This window comes from Amborella trichopoda, chromosome 7 (assembly GCF_054954075.1).
Source record: "Amborella trichopoda isolate Santa Cruz 75 chromosome 7, AtrichopodaSantaCruz75HAP2 v2.0, whole genome shotgun sequence".
NCBI classification, from domain to species: Eukaryota; Viridiplantae; Streptophyta; class Magnoliopsida; order Amborellales; family Amborellaceae; genus Amborella; species Amborella trichopoda.
In genome coordinates, this window is record NC_142342.1 from 39,686,178 (window position 1) to 39,706,769 (window position 20,592).

The following is a 20,592-nucleotide window of genomic DNA, read 5'->3' on the forward strand; positions in this document are numbered from 1 at the left end:
CTCTACCCCTCTCTCTCTCTCTCTCACTCATAAGCTCAAAGTGCAACAGAAAACAAAATTTGTTGCACGTACACAGCAGAAAAGAGAAGAAAAAACAAAGTTCCTACTACTTGTTTTACCAATGTCGATATCTAATTACATGCGCCAAAAGATAAAGAGTAGAATGCTCATTTATTCCCTCCGGTAAAACCTCACCTAGAATTAATTTTACGAACCGGAATATAACCTCTTCAATCCATAGAGTAATTTCAATATAAACGCTTTCTAATTGTACCCTCTATGCACTAAGAAATAAATAAATAAATCTCCTAATTAAATAAAGGGCATCCAATTTTTAGATGGTGAGATCTAAGTGTTAGCAAACTCAAATTTTTTCTAAAATAATATACTAATTCTAGGTGGTTCCCAAAATTTCATATTGGAAAAACCCTCCCAAATAGACCTGTTAAAATTTCATATTGAAAAAACCCTCCCAAGTAGGTCTGTTGACCAAGGGAGTAGAAATAAACTATGCTTTGAGGAACATAGTATACGTGCCCATTGCATGTTTCCATGGACCTTTCTGAAATTGCTTCTCCCTAGGATATTATGAAATTTACTAGTAGCATAAAGATTGATTTTTGGAGAACTAATTACTCATTCAACATGTCCTCTCCTATAGACTAGCACCCATGCAGTGGGTTACAAATAGAGAGAGAGAGAGAGAGAGAGAGAGAGAGAGAGAGATGAATAAAATGGTTAAATTTTTCAGAGCCCCTTGACAAAAGATCAGGGCACTGTGGATGCGGCCAAGAACTATAGGGGTTTAGTCCTTTATTACATATATCAATGAATAAAATGGTCAGGTTTTCAATTAGTGGACAGATGCTTATTTCAGTTTGCTGCTGAAGTCCGAGAGTCCCAATATATGGATTCTGGGGATGCTTTCAGCTTCCTCTCTCTCCTTCGCTGTATTGTAACCCCAGTTTCCTACAAGCCAGAGAGTGAAATGCCCATATTTCTAATACAAATTATAAAAGCGTATAATTCATATCATCATATCATCTGAGCCTTATCACAATTATTTGGGATTGGTTACAAAAACGTAATAAATAACAAAGAATAATTATAATTATAAGAGAGGAAACCCCAAAACAGTAAATCTAGGCAATTAAAGTATATATGATTTTCATTTGTTTCAAGCAGATTTAAAAACACATGCACTTATCAAACCTGATTGTGAATGCATTCCCTCTCTTTATGGAGAGTGGTAGTAAGAGAATGGAAAACAAACATAACACATGAAAACAATAAAGGTCACATATGAAATAGAATGTGAGCTCAAGAAGGTTAGCCTATGCCTGTCACCAGAGTTGCAATGGCTTGTTTATCTTCTTTTTATCAATCAAAATTTGGAAAACCATTTGCGTTCTTAAGCATAAGCATTGTTTCAACCAATGGTTTAAAAAACGGATCGGTGACTCGGATTAGGCACCTCAAAAACCGATCGGATCGGGGAATCGGCAATCCGGATCGGGAATCGGCTAAATCGGTCGGATTAAAGCTTCAAAAAAATCCGAAAAATTTATTAAAATTCATTATAAATGTTGTTTTTTAGGAATCCAATAAAAAATGAGGGTACTATATTATTAACTTTCATTTTTTTTATCAATTTGTGAATATTGAGATGTTCTTTCCCTATATAAATTTATTTTAACTATTAAATTTGCATCACATAAAAGAAAAATCATAGAATTATCATGAATAAAATATTAAATTATATATAGACTATTATAAAGAGTAGATTAATCGATGAAAGAATGGCCATTAAAATCTCGTTTTGGCGAAAAACCCTAACCCGCTAAAAAAACCAAACTATTACAGCCTAACTAACTATAATACAAAATTATTACAACATCACTAATTATAATATTATATATTAAAATTATAATTATTAGCTTACATTTTATAATTATTTTATTAGACAAATAATAACAAATTAAAAATATTTTATAATATTATCTAATTTAAAATGTATTATTGACAACTGTAAGAAAAATAGTACATTACATGATTTATAATGTAAAAATTCATAAATAAAATAAAATATTTGGTTATCAATGTAAATATCAATAAAATGCGTACAAATTTTAGAAATAACACTTCAATTTTTCAAAAATTTATTTTTTTAGGTTTCTATGATAAATTTAGTAAAAGAGATTGTTAATAGAAAGATGAAGATTTTAAATAGAATAAACTTTTGTTTTTATTTTTTATATACCTTTCATATTATTTACAAAAATAATTATACCACTATATACAACAAAAATTAACGGTTATATAAAAAATTAATTTTTTTATTTTTTATGTCTTTTATATTATTTACAAAAATATTTATATTTATACCAACCACTATATACACAACAAAAATATTTATATTTATACCAACCACTATATATACAATAAAAATGCAACACATGCCCAAGGGGGTTACATTTCGTTTTCATTTAATGATGTTTGAGAATTATCCCATATCGAAAGATGGGCATTCAAATTTGGCATATAAATACCTATACAATATGAATTATAAAATGTGTATAAAAATATTAAGGCAACATCGCATGTGCGTTTGGACACACGTGTGCACGTGTGAGTGTGCGTGGGGAACGCTCGCATGTGCGCTCGTGTGCACGTGTGCTCGTGTGCACGTGCGAGTGTGCGTGGGGCACCCCACGCACGCACGTGCGCTCGGACACACGTGTGAGTGTGCGTGGGGCACGCTTGCACGTGCGCCCAGACACACGTGTGTGCGTGTGAGTGTGCGTGGGGCATGCTCGCACGTTCGCTCGGACACACGTGTGCGTGTGAGTGTGAGTGGGACACCCTCGCACTTGCGCTCGGACAGCTCGGACACACGTGTGCACGTGTGAGTGTACGTGGGGCACACGTGCACGTGTGAGTGTGCGTGGAGCACACGTGCGCACGTGTGAGTGTGTGTGGGGCATGCTCGCACGTGCGCTCGGACACACGTGTGCGCGTGTGAGTGTGAGTGGGGCACCCTCGCACTTGCGCTCTGACAGCTCGGACACACGTGTGCACGTGTGAGTGTGCGTGGGGCACACGTGTACACATGTGAGTGTACGTGGGGCACACGTGTGTGCGTGGGGCACACGTGTGCACGTGTGAGTATGCGTGGGGCACACGTGTGCACGTGTGAGTGTTCGTGGGGCACGCTTGCAAGTGCACTCGGACACACGTGTGCACGAGTGTGTGGGGCACGCTCGCACGTGCGCTCGGGACACGTGTGCACGTGTGAGTATGCGTGGGGCACACGTGTACACATGTGTGTACGTGGGGCACACGTGTGCACGTGTGTGCATGGGGCACACGTGTGCATGTGTGAGTGTGCGTGGGGTACGCTTGCACGTGCGCTCGGACACACGTGTGCGCGAGTGTGTGGGGGGCACGCTCGCACGTGCGCTCGGGACACACGTGCGCGTCTGTGGGGCACGCTCGCACGTGCGCTTGGACACACGTGTGCACGTGGGGCACGCTTGCACGTGTGTGTCATGTGTTACGTGTGTGAACCGGGCTGAACCGGATGGGAACCGACTGTTCCACTTTAGAACCGGGCTGAATCAGATGGGAACCGACGGTTCCACTCTAGAACCGGGCTGAACTAGATGGGAACAGGCGGTTCCACTCTAGAACCCGAGCAGTTTTCGGTTGGAACCGGCACTAGCACGCATGTTTTCGAGTCAAACCGGGCGAGTCCGGTTCAACTCGCCGTTTTTTAAAACACTGGTTTCAACAAAGGATACCAAAGGTTCATTTCATATATTTTTGGGTAAACCTGATTGGAATGCTCATATACTTTTAGCAAATGTCTATTATTTCATTTAGAAAAGTCCAAATATGAAACAAAAAATGCCTCTAAGCAAGAGTAAAAATTAAGAGAGTATATTGTAGTCAAATGGGCCATGATAACCTATATCCGTCGTCCATTCCCATTGATGGATGGTAGGAGAGTAACTGAACCAGATGAATGACCCCGGCGGTTCCAACTTACTTAATCCCTCAGGCGGAACAGAAGGTGGATGTATCCTTAGGAGCACTATATGCAATGGCGCATTGGATTATGGTATGCATTCCATATAGAAATTCGAAGAGAACAAACACATGCACAAATTACTCACCTAGATACAAGTTCCATCCATCCAATTCACCCTCTCTGATGACATTCCTGAGGGTTGCGAGTCGGTCTTCCACAAAACTGCACACAAATGACAAGTCATCTCTCTCTCTCTCTCTCACATAATCACATAGGCAAACACCTATTTATAGATGAAAAAGCAATAATATTCAGACATGGTTTCTCCTCTGCACCACGTCCATAACTAAAATACTTCAGGCTGAAATATAAGAAAGCAAGAGGAAATCTTACTGAAGTTTCAGTCCAGCATGTTCTGGTTGTCTTTGGAGCTGCTTCAGCACCTCTGGTTTAGGACTGGAAGGAGCAAGAATCCATTGTCAACATAATGCACACTCTAACACTACACACACATGGACAACATAAATTTAATCACACAAGTCAACACCCTACAAAGAAGGGATCAAGTATCTTTGTTTTTCTTCTGACAAGGTTACACATAGGAATGGAACTTGAGACGTTAGACTATAAAAACCTAACCTCTACCGTCTCGACACAAGCCCGTTTCCTACCATGTATCTTTGTTATAAGGTCATAATTACTCCCAGCCATTAGATGTGAAATTGGATAGCTTGAGGCAGATCACATAGTTTAAGAAACGTTTCTTTGAACTTTAAGTCTAGTCAAAGGCGCACATACAACCATCCAATTTGAAATCTGACATAAAAGAGTGATTGTGACCTACTTATATTAACTCTTTGTATACTTTCCTATAAAGAATTCGCATCATTCATTAGTTAAAAACTTTTATGATAACAATGGAACATATATATACCAATCTATACATACTTTCGGACATGCATATACACATACATACATATAAACCATCTACCTGCACACACACACACACACACACACAAAAAGAACCATGCATATAGATCCATGTATAAAGGGAGTCATAAAATTTACAAATGTATACTGACCCAGATCCCAAGCCATAGATCCTATCTGGTGGGATTGTCACATCAGCTAATTCGCGTAGCAAGGCATCAGCAAACCTGCTCTGAAGCATACAACTTGAGACTAAACCACACAATATTCAAAGCAGTGCCTGACAAATAGACACTTAACAAACCAAAATGAAATGCTTCAGTGATCCATTGTTTTCAGGAAAACGAGTTTGTTTTATCAAAAGAAGGGTTGTATTAAAATTGAAGAAAAAATAGAAGGAAATTGTAAAACACTAGGGTAAGCCAGCAGGCATATAGTAGAGAAGAATCAGTAAGAGAGAACAAGTGCGCCTTACCCAAAGTTTCTAACATGAATATTAGCCAACATCTTGCTCTTCTTATTTCTAGTTTCTCTTCATCCAATAAATTATCTTTAGGGTTATTACTATTTGTGGAAAGGCGAACCCAACTGATTGAATTTCAAATCTTAATATTTGGCATTTGCCTCGAAGGGCTACTAGAATTGTAAACCGGGGACATGAAACACAGCCTGAGTACGGTATAAGGCATGCAGCTTGACCATCTAGCATCTCCATAGACTTTAGACATGAACCATAGTTCCTGATGGAGAGGGTTAAGATAATTTCCATTATCCAATGTAGACGATGCTAAAATACATCATACATAGGCTGTGTATCTCATACATTGGTTTGTAAACATGTAGTTATCTAGTTGGTCGTACCTGTTTTGTGGTGACAATGTATATAGTTGAACTTGCAAACTTAAGAGCATCTGCAATACCAGGGTAGAATCTGCGTAGACATCATTGGTTCAAGACCTGTGGCCAAGCCTCTATATTCTTGCAAAGCATACTCCAACAATTACACCATCGTGCTCAGACATGCAGTCATGCATATTCCAACAATCACACCATGCTGCTCAGACATGCAATCATATGTGTGCAAGCACGCATGCACAAGAAAAGAGGCGGGGATGCATTGGGATGTTCAAGGTTAGCCAATTTCATTTCCTAATAAACCCCTTATATGCTAGGCATCATACCGATTGGCACCAATCCAGCCTGAAAAGTCCTTTTCTATCCATTCGTCCCTCACTTTTCCAAATAAGCCTATCAAAGTGTCTCTGTCTTCATTCCACTCCTCCATTATGATGGGTTTTAGCTTGGACCAGTTCTCCAAAATCCCATCAATACTGAGCCCAGGTGCAACCTAACAACGCAAACCACAATCACATTAGATGTGAAAATACCTGAATTTCCAGCAATTGTTCCAGTCATTGTTGGGGCAATGCATGCAACAAATAATGAATGACAAAAACGAGAGTTGGCAGCTCATGCATTATCTAATCTCTAGTAATCCAGTTAACTCTCTCTCTCTCTCTCTCTCTCTCTCCCCTATTTTCTAGTGTGGACGTTTGTTTGCTTGAGAAGATAGGCAGGTGGTACTATAAAGACCTACCTGTTGTATGTGCACCAAACAAGATTGGTAGGTGGTATAACTGACTAGATGAGGATAGTTTATGGGAAGGAGGCACCCGTGATATGGTTCCACTCCTCTGATACTCTAGGTTAGCAGATCAGTAACTCTAAGGGCCTCTTCAAATTAAGACAAGGTTCCACAACTATGGGGGCCGTGCAAGCAATTTATTTGGCATGCTATTATTGATCTATGGAGTTGGTGCATCTTTTAAAGAAGAACATAAGGCAACTGGACTACATTCTGCTTTACAAGTGTGATGCTGGCTCTACAACTGTTAACAAAATGTATACAGAACAACGCTGAATATCGGTGATACCAAAGGTTGATATTTCTGAGAGGGATAAAAGATATATCACTTCTGGGATATCGAGAGGTGTTCCTCTTGATGTTAAACTTCAGAAAAGGTCAAACCTCACAATGATATCACTCTTTCCGATACTGTTAGGAAGCTTGTATTTATTCTGGATGTTGTGATGAAGCTATTTAAAGAGTAAAACCTTCAACTTCATGCAAGTCAGAAATCATGGTTCCAACTCTAGAGTTTCTGCAAAGGGGCATCATCTAGTAGCCTATCTAGTTATATTTCTGTATAATTCTGCACTGTGCAGCCCCAGGGGTAATGTTGTATGCTGTGGGAACTTCTATGTTCCCAAAACCCTTGCTTGTGGTCTTAAACATGGAATTGTACCAACCATATTGACTAGCATCCATGCTGGCTTAGAAGCCATGTCACATTGTGCAACTCAATGGTTTTGCAGTACTGTCTTCCCAGTCCATTACTTCTTTGGGCAGATTGCAGCTTATTCCCAATTACCAATAGCATTAATGCCTGGCGGTTCTTTGTTTAGTGTATGTCATCTGCTTGTAGTCAATCTACCATGATCCTCAAAAAGCACAAGCTTTTATGTCGAGATGTGTTTTCACACAAAAAGAAGTCTGCATTGGTGGTCTTGATAACAAGCCTTCAAAGAATGCCATGATCAACCAAGGGAGAATACTCATAACTGTGACAAGTTCATGCTTTTTGAATTTTTGTAATTCTGTGCTTGACCAGAAATTATTGTGTGCTTGCCCATAATATTCAGGGTATGAATGTCCGGAACCATATAACCAATATTTACATGCAGGTCAACATGGGTTTAATCAAAACATCTCTATCTACCACTTCTTGGAAAAGAGAGAACCTACTAAAAGCAAGACACTTTAAGCCTTTGTGGATTGTTATAATTCCAGAAATATGAGTGTGTGATATGGCAGGATTAGGCTTCCTACTCATAATTTACACCAATGATAGCACAATTTCATTGGGATAAGGCTTGGATGACGATAATGATGATGATGATCGTAGTACAATTGCACCCACATTTATTTCAAGTTAGGTTTCAGTTCTTTAACAAAAAGCTTCAATACGAAGAACCAAAACATGGAATCTTCCTCCTACCCCATCAATTGGCAATTACAGATCAAATCATCAAATTTGCATCTCAAGCGTTGGCAGTATTTTGACTCAATGGACAAAGCAACTGCCAACTGAAGCAATCATAGTAGAGAAGTACTGCCTTTTGTGTGAACTCAGAGAAATTTCTTCTATACGGTCTCTCTTGCACTCAAAGAAGCGGTTATGTATTCCAAAGGCCTCATCTATTAAGGTTGAGATTCCTATGTGGAAGTTGTACAAGTATGAGACACTCAGTTTGGAAGCCATGGAAGGTAAAGCATTCAAGGAAAAGCTCCTCTCTCTCTCTCTCTCTCTCTCTCTCTCTCTCTCTTCATATCTTTTACTCATCAATTCTTTTGCTTTTTATTTTTCCTTTTCTTTCTATTCTCTTAATTATCTCCTTTTTAGGACCCCTTCTAAACCGATGTCTTAATCCTTTCTTCTTTATCCTTCTCAATTACATTTAAACCTTCCTTTCATACCATTCTAATCTCTCATATAAACCATTTCATTTTGAGTGTTTCTCTAAGACTTTCAAAAACTTCATTCTAAACTCTTTATTTCCCAGTATACCCCATGCATAGCCCAGTGCCTCATTTCTGTTGTATCTTCCTATAAGCATATCCAATAGTGTCACTTGCTCTCTTTATTTCGACAGAGGCTGGTCATATTGCTGGTGCGACCGGATAAGGTTTCCTTCATCTGAGAGAAGCATACTTTTGTCTTAAGGTTTGGAAGTTGGTAACTATTTTTCTCATATTCTAGAAAAAAGCAATAGTTGGTTTTAATTTGGGAGAAAGAAAGAAACACAAAGAAAGACTTTCTAGGTCATTGATTACGTGCTAGACCAGGGACTGTCTTTCTAACAGCTTGTAGAAGGCCTAGTTTTGGCTGAACCTAACTATCTCCCACTATTTTCTTCATGTTATTCTGTTTTGGAGCAATCCTTAAGCTCAACTACCTAGGCCTATCCTAGGGTAGATCACATATTTTTTTTTTTATTGCATTTTTTATCAACCTCTAAAGTACTCAGATTCTCTAGATTCGCGGGCCACCGAGACACAATATGTACACAAAGTTAATAGAGCTAGCACTACTATTAGAATATTGAAAAATCAGTCTAACTGCCCTCAGATCTACTTCAAAGTATATGCAAGCCTCATTGATCCATGATAACAAGCCATGTGAAAACGTTTGCATGGCCCTAATTCTGAAACCTTCTCTTTCTGATGCCCTAGATTATAGGACCTGCTGCCAGAGTATCAGAGGATTGGGAACCGCTTGAATGTGGATCTCTTGAAGTAGAAGGCATCCTCCATCAAACAGATAACACTATCTGCCAATCTTGTCAGGCACAAACATACACACATTTAGCAGAACAAAAGAACTAAGTTCATTAATCTAGCCCATTCATTGTTGTAATGCTTTATCTGAAAAGTATGCAAAAACATGTCAGATAAAGGAAGTCATATTTGTGCACAAAGCAAGTACCCACACTGGACTTCCGTATAGTAGGTTTCTGAATTTCCAGCAACAGTCGTACAAGAAGTACATTTTCATATCCAGTTTCCACGACAGGTCGAACCTGTTACAGTAAGAAGCATATTAATTAGTCAAATCCAACCAAACTAGCCTAAGATGGAGATAGTGGGGTTCATCGAACAGACACTTCCATTACAAGGATAAAATCTTTCATCGAGGGAAAAAGAAAGATATTAACATGAAGGACAGTAAGATATGATGCAAAAGGCTATGGAAAGCCATTGCACATGGATGGGAACAAAGTGGGGTCCACTAGAATAGAACTTGTTCCCAATGGCAGCTCCTATGGTCTCCATTACCATGAATCATTCCATCACATGCTGACTTTCATAATGGACTGTTCTGATTATAGTGCAATGGATAATAGTACATTTCACTTGGAATTAACTTAAACTCATCAAAGTGGTGATAGTTAGCATATCATTATGCGGTAACAAAAATAGAACATAGAAACTAAGCTAGTTTCACTAAGAAACATGTCAACTTGATTAATGCAATGGTTATACTCTGCTAATCATGGTGAATAAGAATTAATTTTTGAAAAGATAAAAAGTATTCCACAAAAAAAGATGGAAGACAAATTTTAATGCCATCGTTCCGCATTATTTCTAAAAGTGACGCATTACAGATGCATAATATCATTAAATGTAGGAAAATTTTTCAAAATTAGATGGTTGACATGGTGGTGGGTTCTATAAATATTCCCCATTAAGGTTCATTCCTCGACAAGTGGACCCACAATATCCATTATCAAGTTCAGATCAATTAATTGCTGGGAAAAGACATGCATTCTGAGTATGCAATTTATAAGAACAGTCAAGCACTTTTATCAAAACAAAACGAAAAAGAAAAAAAGAACGAAAAAATAACATTCTAGCACTCTCTTATGTGAGGCAAAAGCTCAAAATGTAGAAATGCTTTTTAACTTTCCTTTAAACCAATGTTTATTATTCTGTTTCTATAAGTAGAACCCAGTGACGTCAATTTGAATTGTTAATTAAGTGGTTCATTCAACAATATAGTGGCAAGCAAAATAGCCAAAAGCAAATATTAGGTGAGAAACAATCCAAACTGAATTTACAAGGACTGTAGAATCATGCAGATGGCAATCTTACAACAGTAATCCATGAGAATCTGTCAAGAATGTTCACATTAAAGTTTCATGATATTCATGTAAAAACATGTCACAAATACAATCCAAGTCTCAATGCTCAAGAGGATCAGCAATTACTGTAAATCAGGTAGTTATTCATTGTTACTAATCAATGATTCAAAATGAATTGAAGCCTAAATTTCAAACTGTCGGATTACGACCTAGATGAAAGAATGCATTAGCTAATGTTTTTCTTACAAATCAGTTGTAAAGAATTATTCTGATAGGTAACTAATGAAAGAGATGATTACAAGACCACCCATGTTTACACAAAGATGTTTGTGGAAAGCACTCCACATGCACAACCACAAACTGCAAAACCCATGAGACAAACTACAAATGCCCATGAAAACCAATACACAAAGATGTTTGTGGATTTAAAACCTTTACAGTGACATTCAGAGTTGAAAAGAAAAAAGAAGCAATTCAATCTCATCACTCAATAACAAACATAACAGAGTTAAAATCTGCACAGTTAACAACATGAATAATAATTTTATTCAGTTTGTGAAAGAAAAGAACAAAGCAATTGAATTTCAAATACAAAGAAACAACAAAGATGGATTGATACATTTAACAATAAGAATAACAATTTAACATAGTGTAAATCCTCTCTTCTTTGGTACACTAACACCAGCACTACATTTTAAATAAATTCAAGAAAATCAAAACGAATATTCCCCATCAATTATGATAACTAAACTATAAAAGTGTCTAATAAGAAGGAGAATGAAACATGAAAGTGAAACTTACAATGTGCATCTGATCGAGGATCCATTCTTCTAATCCCAAATCCACTCCTTCAAAGAGTTGAGGCCATCTCACTTTAGCAGCCTAAAAAATAAGAGGTAATTACAAGACAATTGTTTCTGGTATTAATAGATAAAAAGTTAATCAAGAATTGAATTTCACACAGTTTAGGCATTAAAGATGGATGCAAAAAACCCTTCTAATGAACAACCACAAAGCCTATCAAGAATTTAATTTGCACAAACTTTGGCCATCAAAATGGCTTGAAAGTAAAATGAAAAACTCATCAATTTAAAGTATAATGGAAAAATTACCTTTTCAAAAATTTAATCAAGAATTGATGTAAGCCTTAGAAACAGCTCCAAAAAAAAAAAAAAAGAAGAAGAAGAAGAAGAAAATATTAGGGCAATGGGTTGTTGGAGAATCACCTTGAGAGCTGAGATAGAGCTCTCACCACAGCTATCACAGATTACCCCATCAAAATCAAGGGCGTACAAATCCCCCATTTTCTGTTATTCAATGTTTGTTTATTTTGTCTTCCTTCTTCGTCTTTCAATTATGAGGGGTAAAACATAGGGTATTTCTCTCGCAAAACCCAACTTTCAATCTGTACATTAGTGGGGTTTAGATGATACAAGGCCCTCTTAGCCTTCCTCTCTCTCTCTCTCTGTCTCTCTCTAACCCTATTTTATTACAGCGAAAATTTCTCCTAAACCGAGAGGAGCCTTGAGAGAGTGAGAGAGGAGCAAAATTTAAGAGCCAGACCAGACACTATTTCTGTTAAAAGTCCAAAAGCTTCTTGTGAAACTTGCCACGTGGACCAGGTGTTATTAGTACACGTGGATTCCTATTATTGGTCCACCCCAAAAATTTATCCAACTTGTATGAACAAGATGCCTTTGTCTCTCAACTCTAGCTGACAACGAACCGGGCTTCGGCCGGGCCCTCCCTGGCCATAGCCCTTCCCTATTCCCCATAGGGCTGGCCAGGCCCGGTGACGTCGGGTAAATTTAAAATAAAACAATACGAAAAGGATGAAAAAAATAAAAGCCTGGCCGGGCTGGGCCTATCCTGGCACTCGGGCCACATTTTATGCCCCAACTCTGTTAAGGAGGAGCCACCTGGCCCATTACCATCCCATCAACTCTTACGGATAAATGCATTGAACCCTCTTTTTAATGTTTATGCAAGGATTTAAGTCATTTTAAATAAAAATAAAATTGAATTTACTTAAAAATAATATTAAAATAAAAAAGCCCCTAAATTCATACTAATAGTCCTTAAATATGATTTTATAAAAATAAATTTGAATTTACTTAAAAATCAATCTTAAATTAAAAAGGCCCCTAAATTCATACTAATAGTCCTTAAATATGATTTTATATCAAAAAATCTTTAATATAGATATTGAGGTGCAATACCATTATGGCCACCGCTACTATGCAGGCATTGTAACTTGAGTCACCCACCATACAACTAAGTTAGATGGTGGGTTGCAAGCCTTTCAATCACCACCGTCCAACTAAGTTAGATGGTGGGTGGCTCAAACTCATATGGTGGTGGTATTGGCCTCATATAAACCTTTCCCAACCATTATATATTGATGTCCAAGATATAAATATAGTTGTGAGGGAATATTGAGGTGCAGGTATTGGCCTCATATGAACCTTTCCCAACCATTATATCTTGATATCCAAGATATAGATATAATTGGGAGGGAATATTGAGGTGTAATACCATTACATTCAAGATACATTTGTTAAGCACGAGGGAAATACGAGTTATTTGACCTCATCCCAATTGTTGCAGACACATTGATGAAGGTTTTAAATTTGAAATTATCTTCCATGTACATTAGTCGGATGAGACTTAGGATCCATTTGATTTTCCCTCTAAATATTTATTTGAAGTTATTTTAAAAAGGAAAAGGTTTACATAAAGTTGTAAAAAAAAAAAAAAAATGAGTCCCATAAATAGTGCATCTTGCAACACATTATCTAGACCATCCATTTTCAAGATTGTCATAAATTTATAGATCTACCTGATTTTGACTATTTTTTTAGTTTAAATTTTTTAGATATGAAAATAAATTTTGAGATAATCCTAAAAACAATTTACACTAAAATTACATACTATAATAAAATTTGGAGTGCTTCTTAATTGGATTGTTTAAAGTTGCAACTTCGTAGAAACCAACCCTTTTAAAAAAAAATCTAATTTTTATATTGCCCGTTAACCATTTGAATCCCTTAATCCTTATCCATTCAGTTTTTAAATATGGAGATGGGGTTTTTTGAATCCTGTGTAATTGGGGTTTGGGGCTTGCTCAGAGAGCAACATAGGAGATTTGAGAAGCTAGGTCTTGAGAATTTGAGAGTTTGAGAGAGAGAGAGGGAGAGAGACCTTGTTGGACTGGTTCAAATGAAAGATTGGGTTTTCTGTGGTTTTTGGTATTGAGTTCTCCACACATGTGGCCATGGATTTTATGGTTAAGGATTTTTTGGTATGGTACTTTGAGTAAATGAGTTATGGGAGAATGAGATAGCCAACAAGAGAAGCAGAGATTGCAATTTATAAGGATTGCCTTTCTTTCGATTAATTTTTAAGAAAAGAAGGCTTCCAGATCCTCCTTTTAATGTACTATTAATTGAATTCTTTATTCTATTTGCTTCATGATTTTGCTTTTATTGTGGGATGAGGTTTTTATAAGGCTTAGGTTTTATAAAAACAAAATAAATCCTCACTTCAAATTCTGATCCATAAAGTACTTTCGGCAACAAAAGTCTTCATGATGGCTCTAAAATTAATTTCCAACATCGGCGATAAAATTTGAAATTCAAAAAATGGTACAGATCTTGTAGATCTATAAACACTTATTTTTAGGGCGAAATGGACAATCTAGATATTTTATTACAATATACACAATTTATTGTTTGAAATCCTCTTTTTTCATTTCACAATCATAATGTTCAAGCCAAGATGATTGATTTAAAAGTTTTCTAGTGCTTAAATTGCAATTTTCGATGAGTTATGAGGTGAGGCTTTACTTGTTTTGATAGGGCTACAGCCCTATCAAACTATTTTCCTTTATTGTGCTATCTATCAAATTCATTATTCTTTTTCCAATTAGTCTTTTACCATATTTTCACTTTTATTACTTTATAAAGTATCATATAAAAGTGATTAAAATAGAGAATAAATAATTGATTTCATTATGTAAGGCAGAGCAAACCAGACATGATAATTGAGGTCTTCTATGAAGAAATTTAAAGAATAATATTAGACTAAAATTCTCCACACACGGAGAGGGATGTGAGTTCTATTTGTAATTATTATGTACTTATATTTGATTGAATTAATCAAAGATGTGATTACAACAAATCTGTACTGATAAAAAAGATATTACCATATGAAGATATTACAATATATCATGTTAATCTTTATCATGATCGTATCTTTCTAGATCATTATCATTCCCTAGATCGATCATTCTCCATATCATTATCATCATTCTTGATACTAAGGAAACATGGACAACTTGTTTGATATCGAATGATGTTGTAAAATAGGAAACCTTTTGTAAAAATATCAGCAAGTTGTTTTACAGTTGAAACATAATCAAGAGTAATCTCTCCACTTTCAACCTTTTCTCGAATAAAATGATAATTCAGTTCAATGTGCTTGGTCCGTGCATGAAGAATTGGATTAAAAGCAAGCTTAATTGCACTTCGGTTATCACAACGTAGAATTCTTGTATCCAATTCTGATAGAATGTAGCGGTACCAAGTGATTTTAGTAGTTGTAGAAGACATTGCTTGATATTCTGCTTCTGAACTTGAACGTGAAACAATTCTTTACTTTTAACTACTCCAAGACACTAGAGATTCTGTAAAGGAAATACAAAATCCAGATACTGACCTTCTCGTATCGGGAACTTCAGCCCAGTCTGCATCAGAATAATCGATAATGTTAACCTGCCTTCCACCAATGGGAAAGAAAAGACCATCACCTAGGGTACCTTTCACATATCGAAGAATCCTTTTAGCTGCTATGAGGTGCATCTCATAAGGATCATACATAAATTGACATACTTGATTGACAACATAGGTGATATCTAGGCGAGTAAATGTAAGGTACTGTAGACCACCAACAAGACCTATACCTTTTTTTATCTTGAACATGATCACCATCTCTAGCAGATAATTTCTTTGTTATGACCATTGGTGATGGTGATAGCTTATTGTTACTCATTCCAATTTTTTCTAACAAATCCAATGCATATTTGTGTTGTGTCAATTTCATACCTTGTTTCGTGCGCTCAATTTCCACACCTAGGAAATACTTTAGATTTCCAATATCCTTCATAGTTAATTGTGCTCCGAGCATTATCTTTAGCTGCTTAATTTCATCATCATCATTTCCTGTACAATGATATCATCAACATAGAGAAGTACCATCACCAGCTTTTGTCATTTCTTTTTCAGAAATAAGGAGTTGTTTACAACATTTCGAGAATAACCTCATGTAAAAAAGGCTTTGCAAAAGATTTTATAATCCAAGCTCGTGGGACTTGTTTAAGACCATATATTGCTTTCCTTAATCTACACACAATATCAGAACATTTGGATTCTCCATACCCGTCTGGTTTCTCTGTATAGATTTTTTCTTAGAGATCACCATGCAAAAAGGCATTTTTGACATCTAACTGATGTAATCTCCAATCACAGAGATTAGCTATTGATAATGTCAGTGTGACAGTTCCCATCTTCACAACTAGACTAAAGGTTTCTTCACAGTCCAACCCATACTTTTGATTACAATCTTTAACCATCAATCTTGCTTTGTACCTTTCAATTGTGTCTTCAACCTTGTACTTGATCGCATAAACCACTTACATCTAACAATATTCTTATTTTTTGGTCTAGGTACAAGATTCCAAGTGTGATTTTGATGAAAAGCAAACAATTTCTCATTCATAACCTCAATTCACGTGGGGTTTTTTGTGGCTTCTCTATAGGTAATTGGTTCTATATGTTTAGTGAGTGCAATAAGAAATGAAAAAACTCTAGAACTACTTGTAGAAATTTAAAGAACAATATTCGTGTAAAATTCTCCACACACATAGAGAGGACCGTTGTGCTATTGAGTTGAGGCTCCAAGAAATCAGAAGAGGCAACCATGTAATAGGAGTTGATTGGTTGGTCGGCATTTTCAAGAATCGAGTAAGACTGGTCCAGGTGAATGTCAAAGGTGTGTCATAATAGTTTTGCAATGTGTGTGAGCCCTCAACTTCAATTAGCATCATCCTATGGTTTTGTTTGTGGAAGTTGATCGATGTTTTCAAACTGACATTTGAGATCTTAGGTTTTGTTTGTGTAAGTTGATCGATGTTTTCAAACTGACAATTGAGATCCTAAATCGATATAGAGACCCTGGTTGCACAGTGAAGCTGGATCCATAGGGACCTTGTCCATTGATGAGGATTCCATCTGGATGATTCAAGACAGATTCCATGTCCATAGTAGCCCTCAATTCATTGTGGCCTGTGGTGTACCAGTCTCCCACAAGAACATCGATTTCAGCTGCGAGAGCTGAGAAAGAGGTAGGGATGACAATGTGATTGTTGATTCGGATCGAGCCAAAGCCACAGTCTGCCTTTTGAGGGGCGAGAGACGGGTAGTAGAAGAAAGACCCTATTTGATCCTTCACTTGGATGGAGTTAGTCCAATTTTGGCATTGGGGGATGGGGCAACTAATTCTTGGTACTCTATCTTACCATGACTCTGCTAAATCCCATTCCAAGTAAGAATGAAAGGCACGTCCAGGTTGTTGTGGACATTCATATTGACTATGTTGTTTGTGGTTGTGTTCACTATGGGCTTAGGAAACTGGTCGTTTATCGTAATTACCTATTTCTCAACACCAAGAATGGAAGCTCCAGAGGAAGAAACATTTCAATCAAAATACTGAACGGGATCATCATCCAGCACCAATGTACATGCACACACCAACTACCCAATTATCAGAGCAACGACCAATTGTATGAATCTCATCCCTCGCACTTTTATTTCTCTTTTGTTTTGTTGCATAGTGTTGTAGAGAGAGAAACTATTTTGTTGAAGAGAGTGTTAATATTTTTCTTTTGTTTTGTTGCAGAGAGTGTTAATATTTCTCTTTTGTTCTGTTGTAGAGAGTGTTAACATTTTTCTTTTGTTTTGTTGTAGGGAGTGTTGCAGATAGAGAAGCTCTTTTGTTGAAGAGAGTGTTGAGTATTGCAGAGGGAGAAACTCTTTTGTTGCAGAGAGATAAAGAAACCAACAAAATTGCAAAGAGTGTTGCAGAGAGATAAAGAAACCAACAAAATTGCAAAGAGTGTTGCAGAGAGAGAAAGAAACCAAAAAATTTAAAGAGAGAGGAAGAAACCAACAAGGAAGAAGGTAGAGTTTGTCTATGTCTCTCCCTTCCCTGAGAAAAGGCAACCATGTAATAGGAGCTAATAGCAGCTCACTGGTCATGGAACAAGAGATGTTTTTTTTTCTCTTTGAGAGAGAGTATTATTATTATTTTGAGAGAGAGAGACAAGCGAGAAATTAGAACTTGGATTATTTTTTAGAGAGAATGGAACTTACTTGAACTAGAAACTTGCAAAATCCTTGAGGGTTGGCTCTGTTACCACGAAGAAATTTAGAGAACAATATTCGTATAAAATTCTCCACACACATAGAGAGGGATGTGGGTTCTATTTATAATTATCCACACACCTTAGAATATGGGTTCTATTTAAAATTCTCAACACACATAGAGAGAGATGTGGGTTCTATTTGATTGACTCAATCAAAGATGTGATTACAACAAATCTGTACAGATAAGAAAAATATTATCATACAAAGATATTACAATATATCATATTATTCTTTATTATGATCGTATCTTTCTATATCATTATCATTCCCTAAATCGACCATTCTCTAGATCATTATCATCATTTTTAATACTCTCTTCTCCAACAAGATTGGACGAGTGAAATGACTTGGTCGATTACCTTAGAATGTAAATATTGAAGGATGAAAAGAATGCTATGGCATATTGGACATTCAAAAACTATCTTCCTTCAGGGTTCATTCATTCCTTGCTTTGAGAGAGACAAAGAGAAAGAGCATTGTAGAATTATAATTTGGATAATGATAATTAAACGCCCTATTGAATTTGAGCATTTCCTAATTGTATTTTAGACGAACCAATCAAATACCACCATGAAGTAAATCTCATCTCCTCAAATTAAAATTGGAATAAAAAAATTTCAACTTTTTTATCAAACATACCCTTAAAGTGTGGCATGAGAGAAAATATACATTATCGTGAAAATCCTAAAGATGATTTATGTTTTGTATATCCATAAGAGTGTGAGAAAAAAAGGCCATGACTAAATGTTGTTATAAATGTTATATTCCAAAATAAAGTGAACCCTTTTTCGACAAATTATAATGCTCAGCCCTCATAACCAAGAAAGATATGTTGGCAAGTGTGGCAATAGGGTGTTACATTGCTACTCTTATTATCATGTGAAGAATCTCATGTGCGATATATATGTTAATCCCTTTAAAATAAAATTTGTTCTCAATGTAATATAGATGATTAATTATTCTCAAAAGTGATTTTTGGTTCAATTTTTATGGTTTGAAAGGATAAGCACAAGTTTATTTCTTGGGAAGATCGTTTCTCATTAACCCATTGAGAATCATAATATTGGACTCCCCATTTTTTTATTATAAAAAAGGGGTTAAAGAGAAGGATTTTATAGTAAAAAAACATCGAGCTAATCTAAATAATTTTTCTATTTAATGATGTAATTGTTTTAGAGAAGATTTGTATCCAGAAAACAAACATTCACTATTACTCACACTTTGGTGTTTGATGTGTGGGAAGTGATGCAATAAAAAGAACATTGTTCTGTTGTTTTGGCCTTAACTTAGTGAGGTCTGGCTTTTGTGGTAAATCTCAGAAGCCAATCGTTCATAATTTTTTTCGGGAGCCTGTGTTGAAAAACATTCTCCCCCTCTCTAACTCCTTCCCGGCTCCAATCTCACCATGCCCTCCCATCTTCTACACAACAGCTTGCCCCTACTTGCAATTACTAGACCACGTACTCCCTCTCTCTCTTTCTCTCCTATCATTTCTCTCTCTATTGTCATATCCTTTCTCTCTCTATTGTCCTATCTTTCTCTATTTAAACCCCTATATCCCTCTATCTTTTGTAAATCCCTCTATGCAAACCCCAAATCCCTCTCTCCCAAACCATCTCTCTCTACAAATCTTCTTCGTCGCCCTAGCTCTTCCCTACACCAGCTTTGGTCTTACCACACCCTCCCCTCTTTTGCGCACTAGCTCGCCCCATCCTCAACAATCACCAAACCAGGTACTCTCTCGCCCCCTCTCCCTCATGTCCTTTCTTTCTCTACTATCCTCTCTTTCTCTTCCCATCTCTCTCATATCCTTTCTTTCTCTACTATCCTCTCTCTAACCCTTATTTATATCTTGCTCTCCCCCGTCCTATTCTCTCTCTATGTGAACTTTTCTCTCGCACTTAAACCTCCCAAATCCTTCTCTCTGTGGAATCTCTCTCTCTCTCTCTAAATCTCTAAATATCTTTCTCGTGCTCTCTCTCCTAGTGTTGTCAAACACGTTTAGCTTCAGCTGAAACCTTGGGATTTTAAGCCTAGACTGAAGCGACGCAAAGCTTAGTGTTCCACTTCAGTCACATTCTAGCTGCCTCGGTTAGATTCAGGTCTCTGCTTCGGGCCGATTTGGCCGAAGCAAAGAAATATCTATATAAAAGTTTTTAAAAAAAATTTAAATATTTTTTCGGTATTTTATATGTATAAATATCAAATTTGTATGTATTAATTTTTTTTAAAAAAAAGTCTAAAGTATTCTCCCGAATCGACTGAAGCATCGAATTACTTCATTTTTTAAAACAAATAGAAGAAAACTCTTAAACAAATCTAACAACATTGCTCTCTCCTACTCTCTCTTTGTAGATCCCTATCGCTTTGTAAAATCCCAAATTCTCCCTTTTCTTTCTCGTTCTCTTTCTTTCTCCTCTCCAAAACCCTATTTCTCTTTCTCAAAAA

At 36.6% G+C, this 20,592-nt stretch overlaps 1 protein-coding gene across 13 annotated transcripts; it reads right to left on the minus strand.

Annotated features, from left to right (window-relative positions):
• Window positions 1-617: 617 nt before the first annotated feature.
• On the minus strand, window positions 618-12,234 carry LOC18422845 (ribosomal RNA small subunit methyltransferase G). 13 transcript variants are annotated; one of them, XR_016059113.1, is made up of 9 exons: window positions 11,890-12,234; window positions 11,465-11,545; window positions 9,512-9,601; window positions 6,142-6,308; window positions 5,822-5,891; window positions 5,113-5,187; window positions 4,424-4,486; window positions 4,176-4,252; window positions 618-969 (listed from the first exon to the last, which is right to left on the minus strand). XR_016059113.1 is itself a non-coding variant. In XM_011626550.3 (9 exons), the coding sequence occupies exons 1-9, from the start codon at window positions 11,965-11,967 to the stop codon at window positions 869-871; spliced, it is 807 nt and encodes a 268-aa protein (XP_011624852.2). In that variant the 5' UTR covers window positions 11,968-12,234; the 3' UTR covers window positions 618-868. The 13 variants fall into 13 exon arrangements, 10 of the variants coding, with proteins under 10 accessions (XP_011624852.2, XP_088727832.1, XP_088727834.1 ...); XM_011626550.3 differs by having other exon boundaries at window positions 5,113-5,192; XR_016059114.1 differs by lacking the exon at window positions 618-969 and adding an exon at window positions 3,820-4,093.
• Window positions 12,235-20,592: the final 8,358 nt, after the last annotated feature.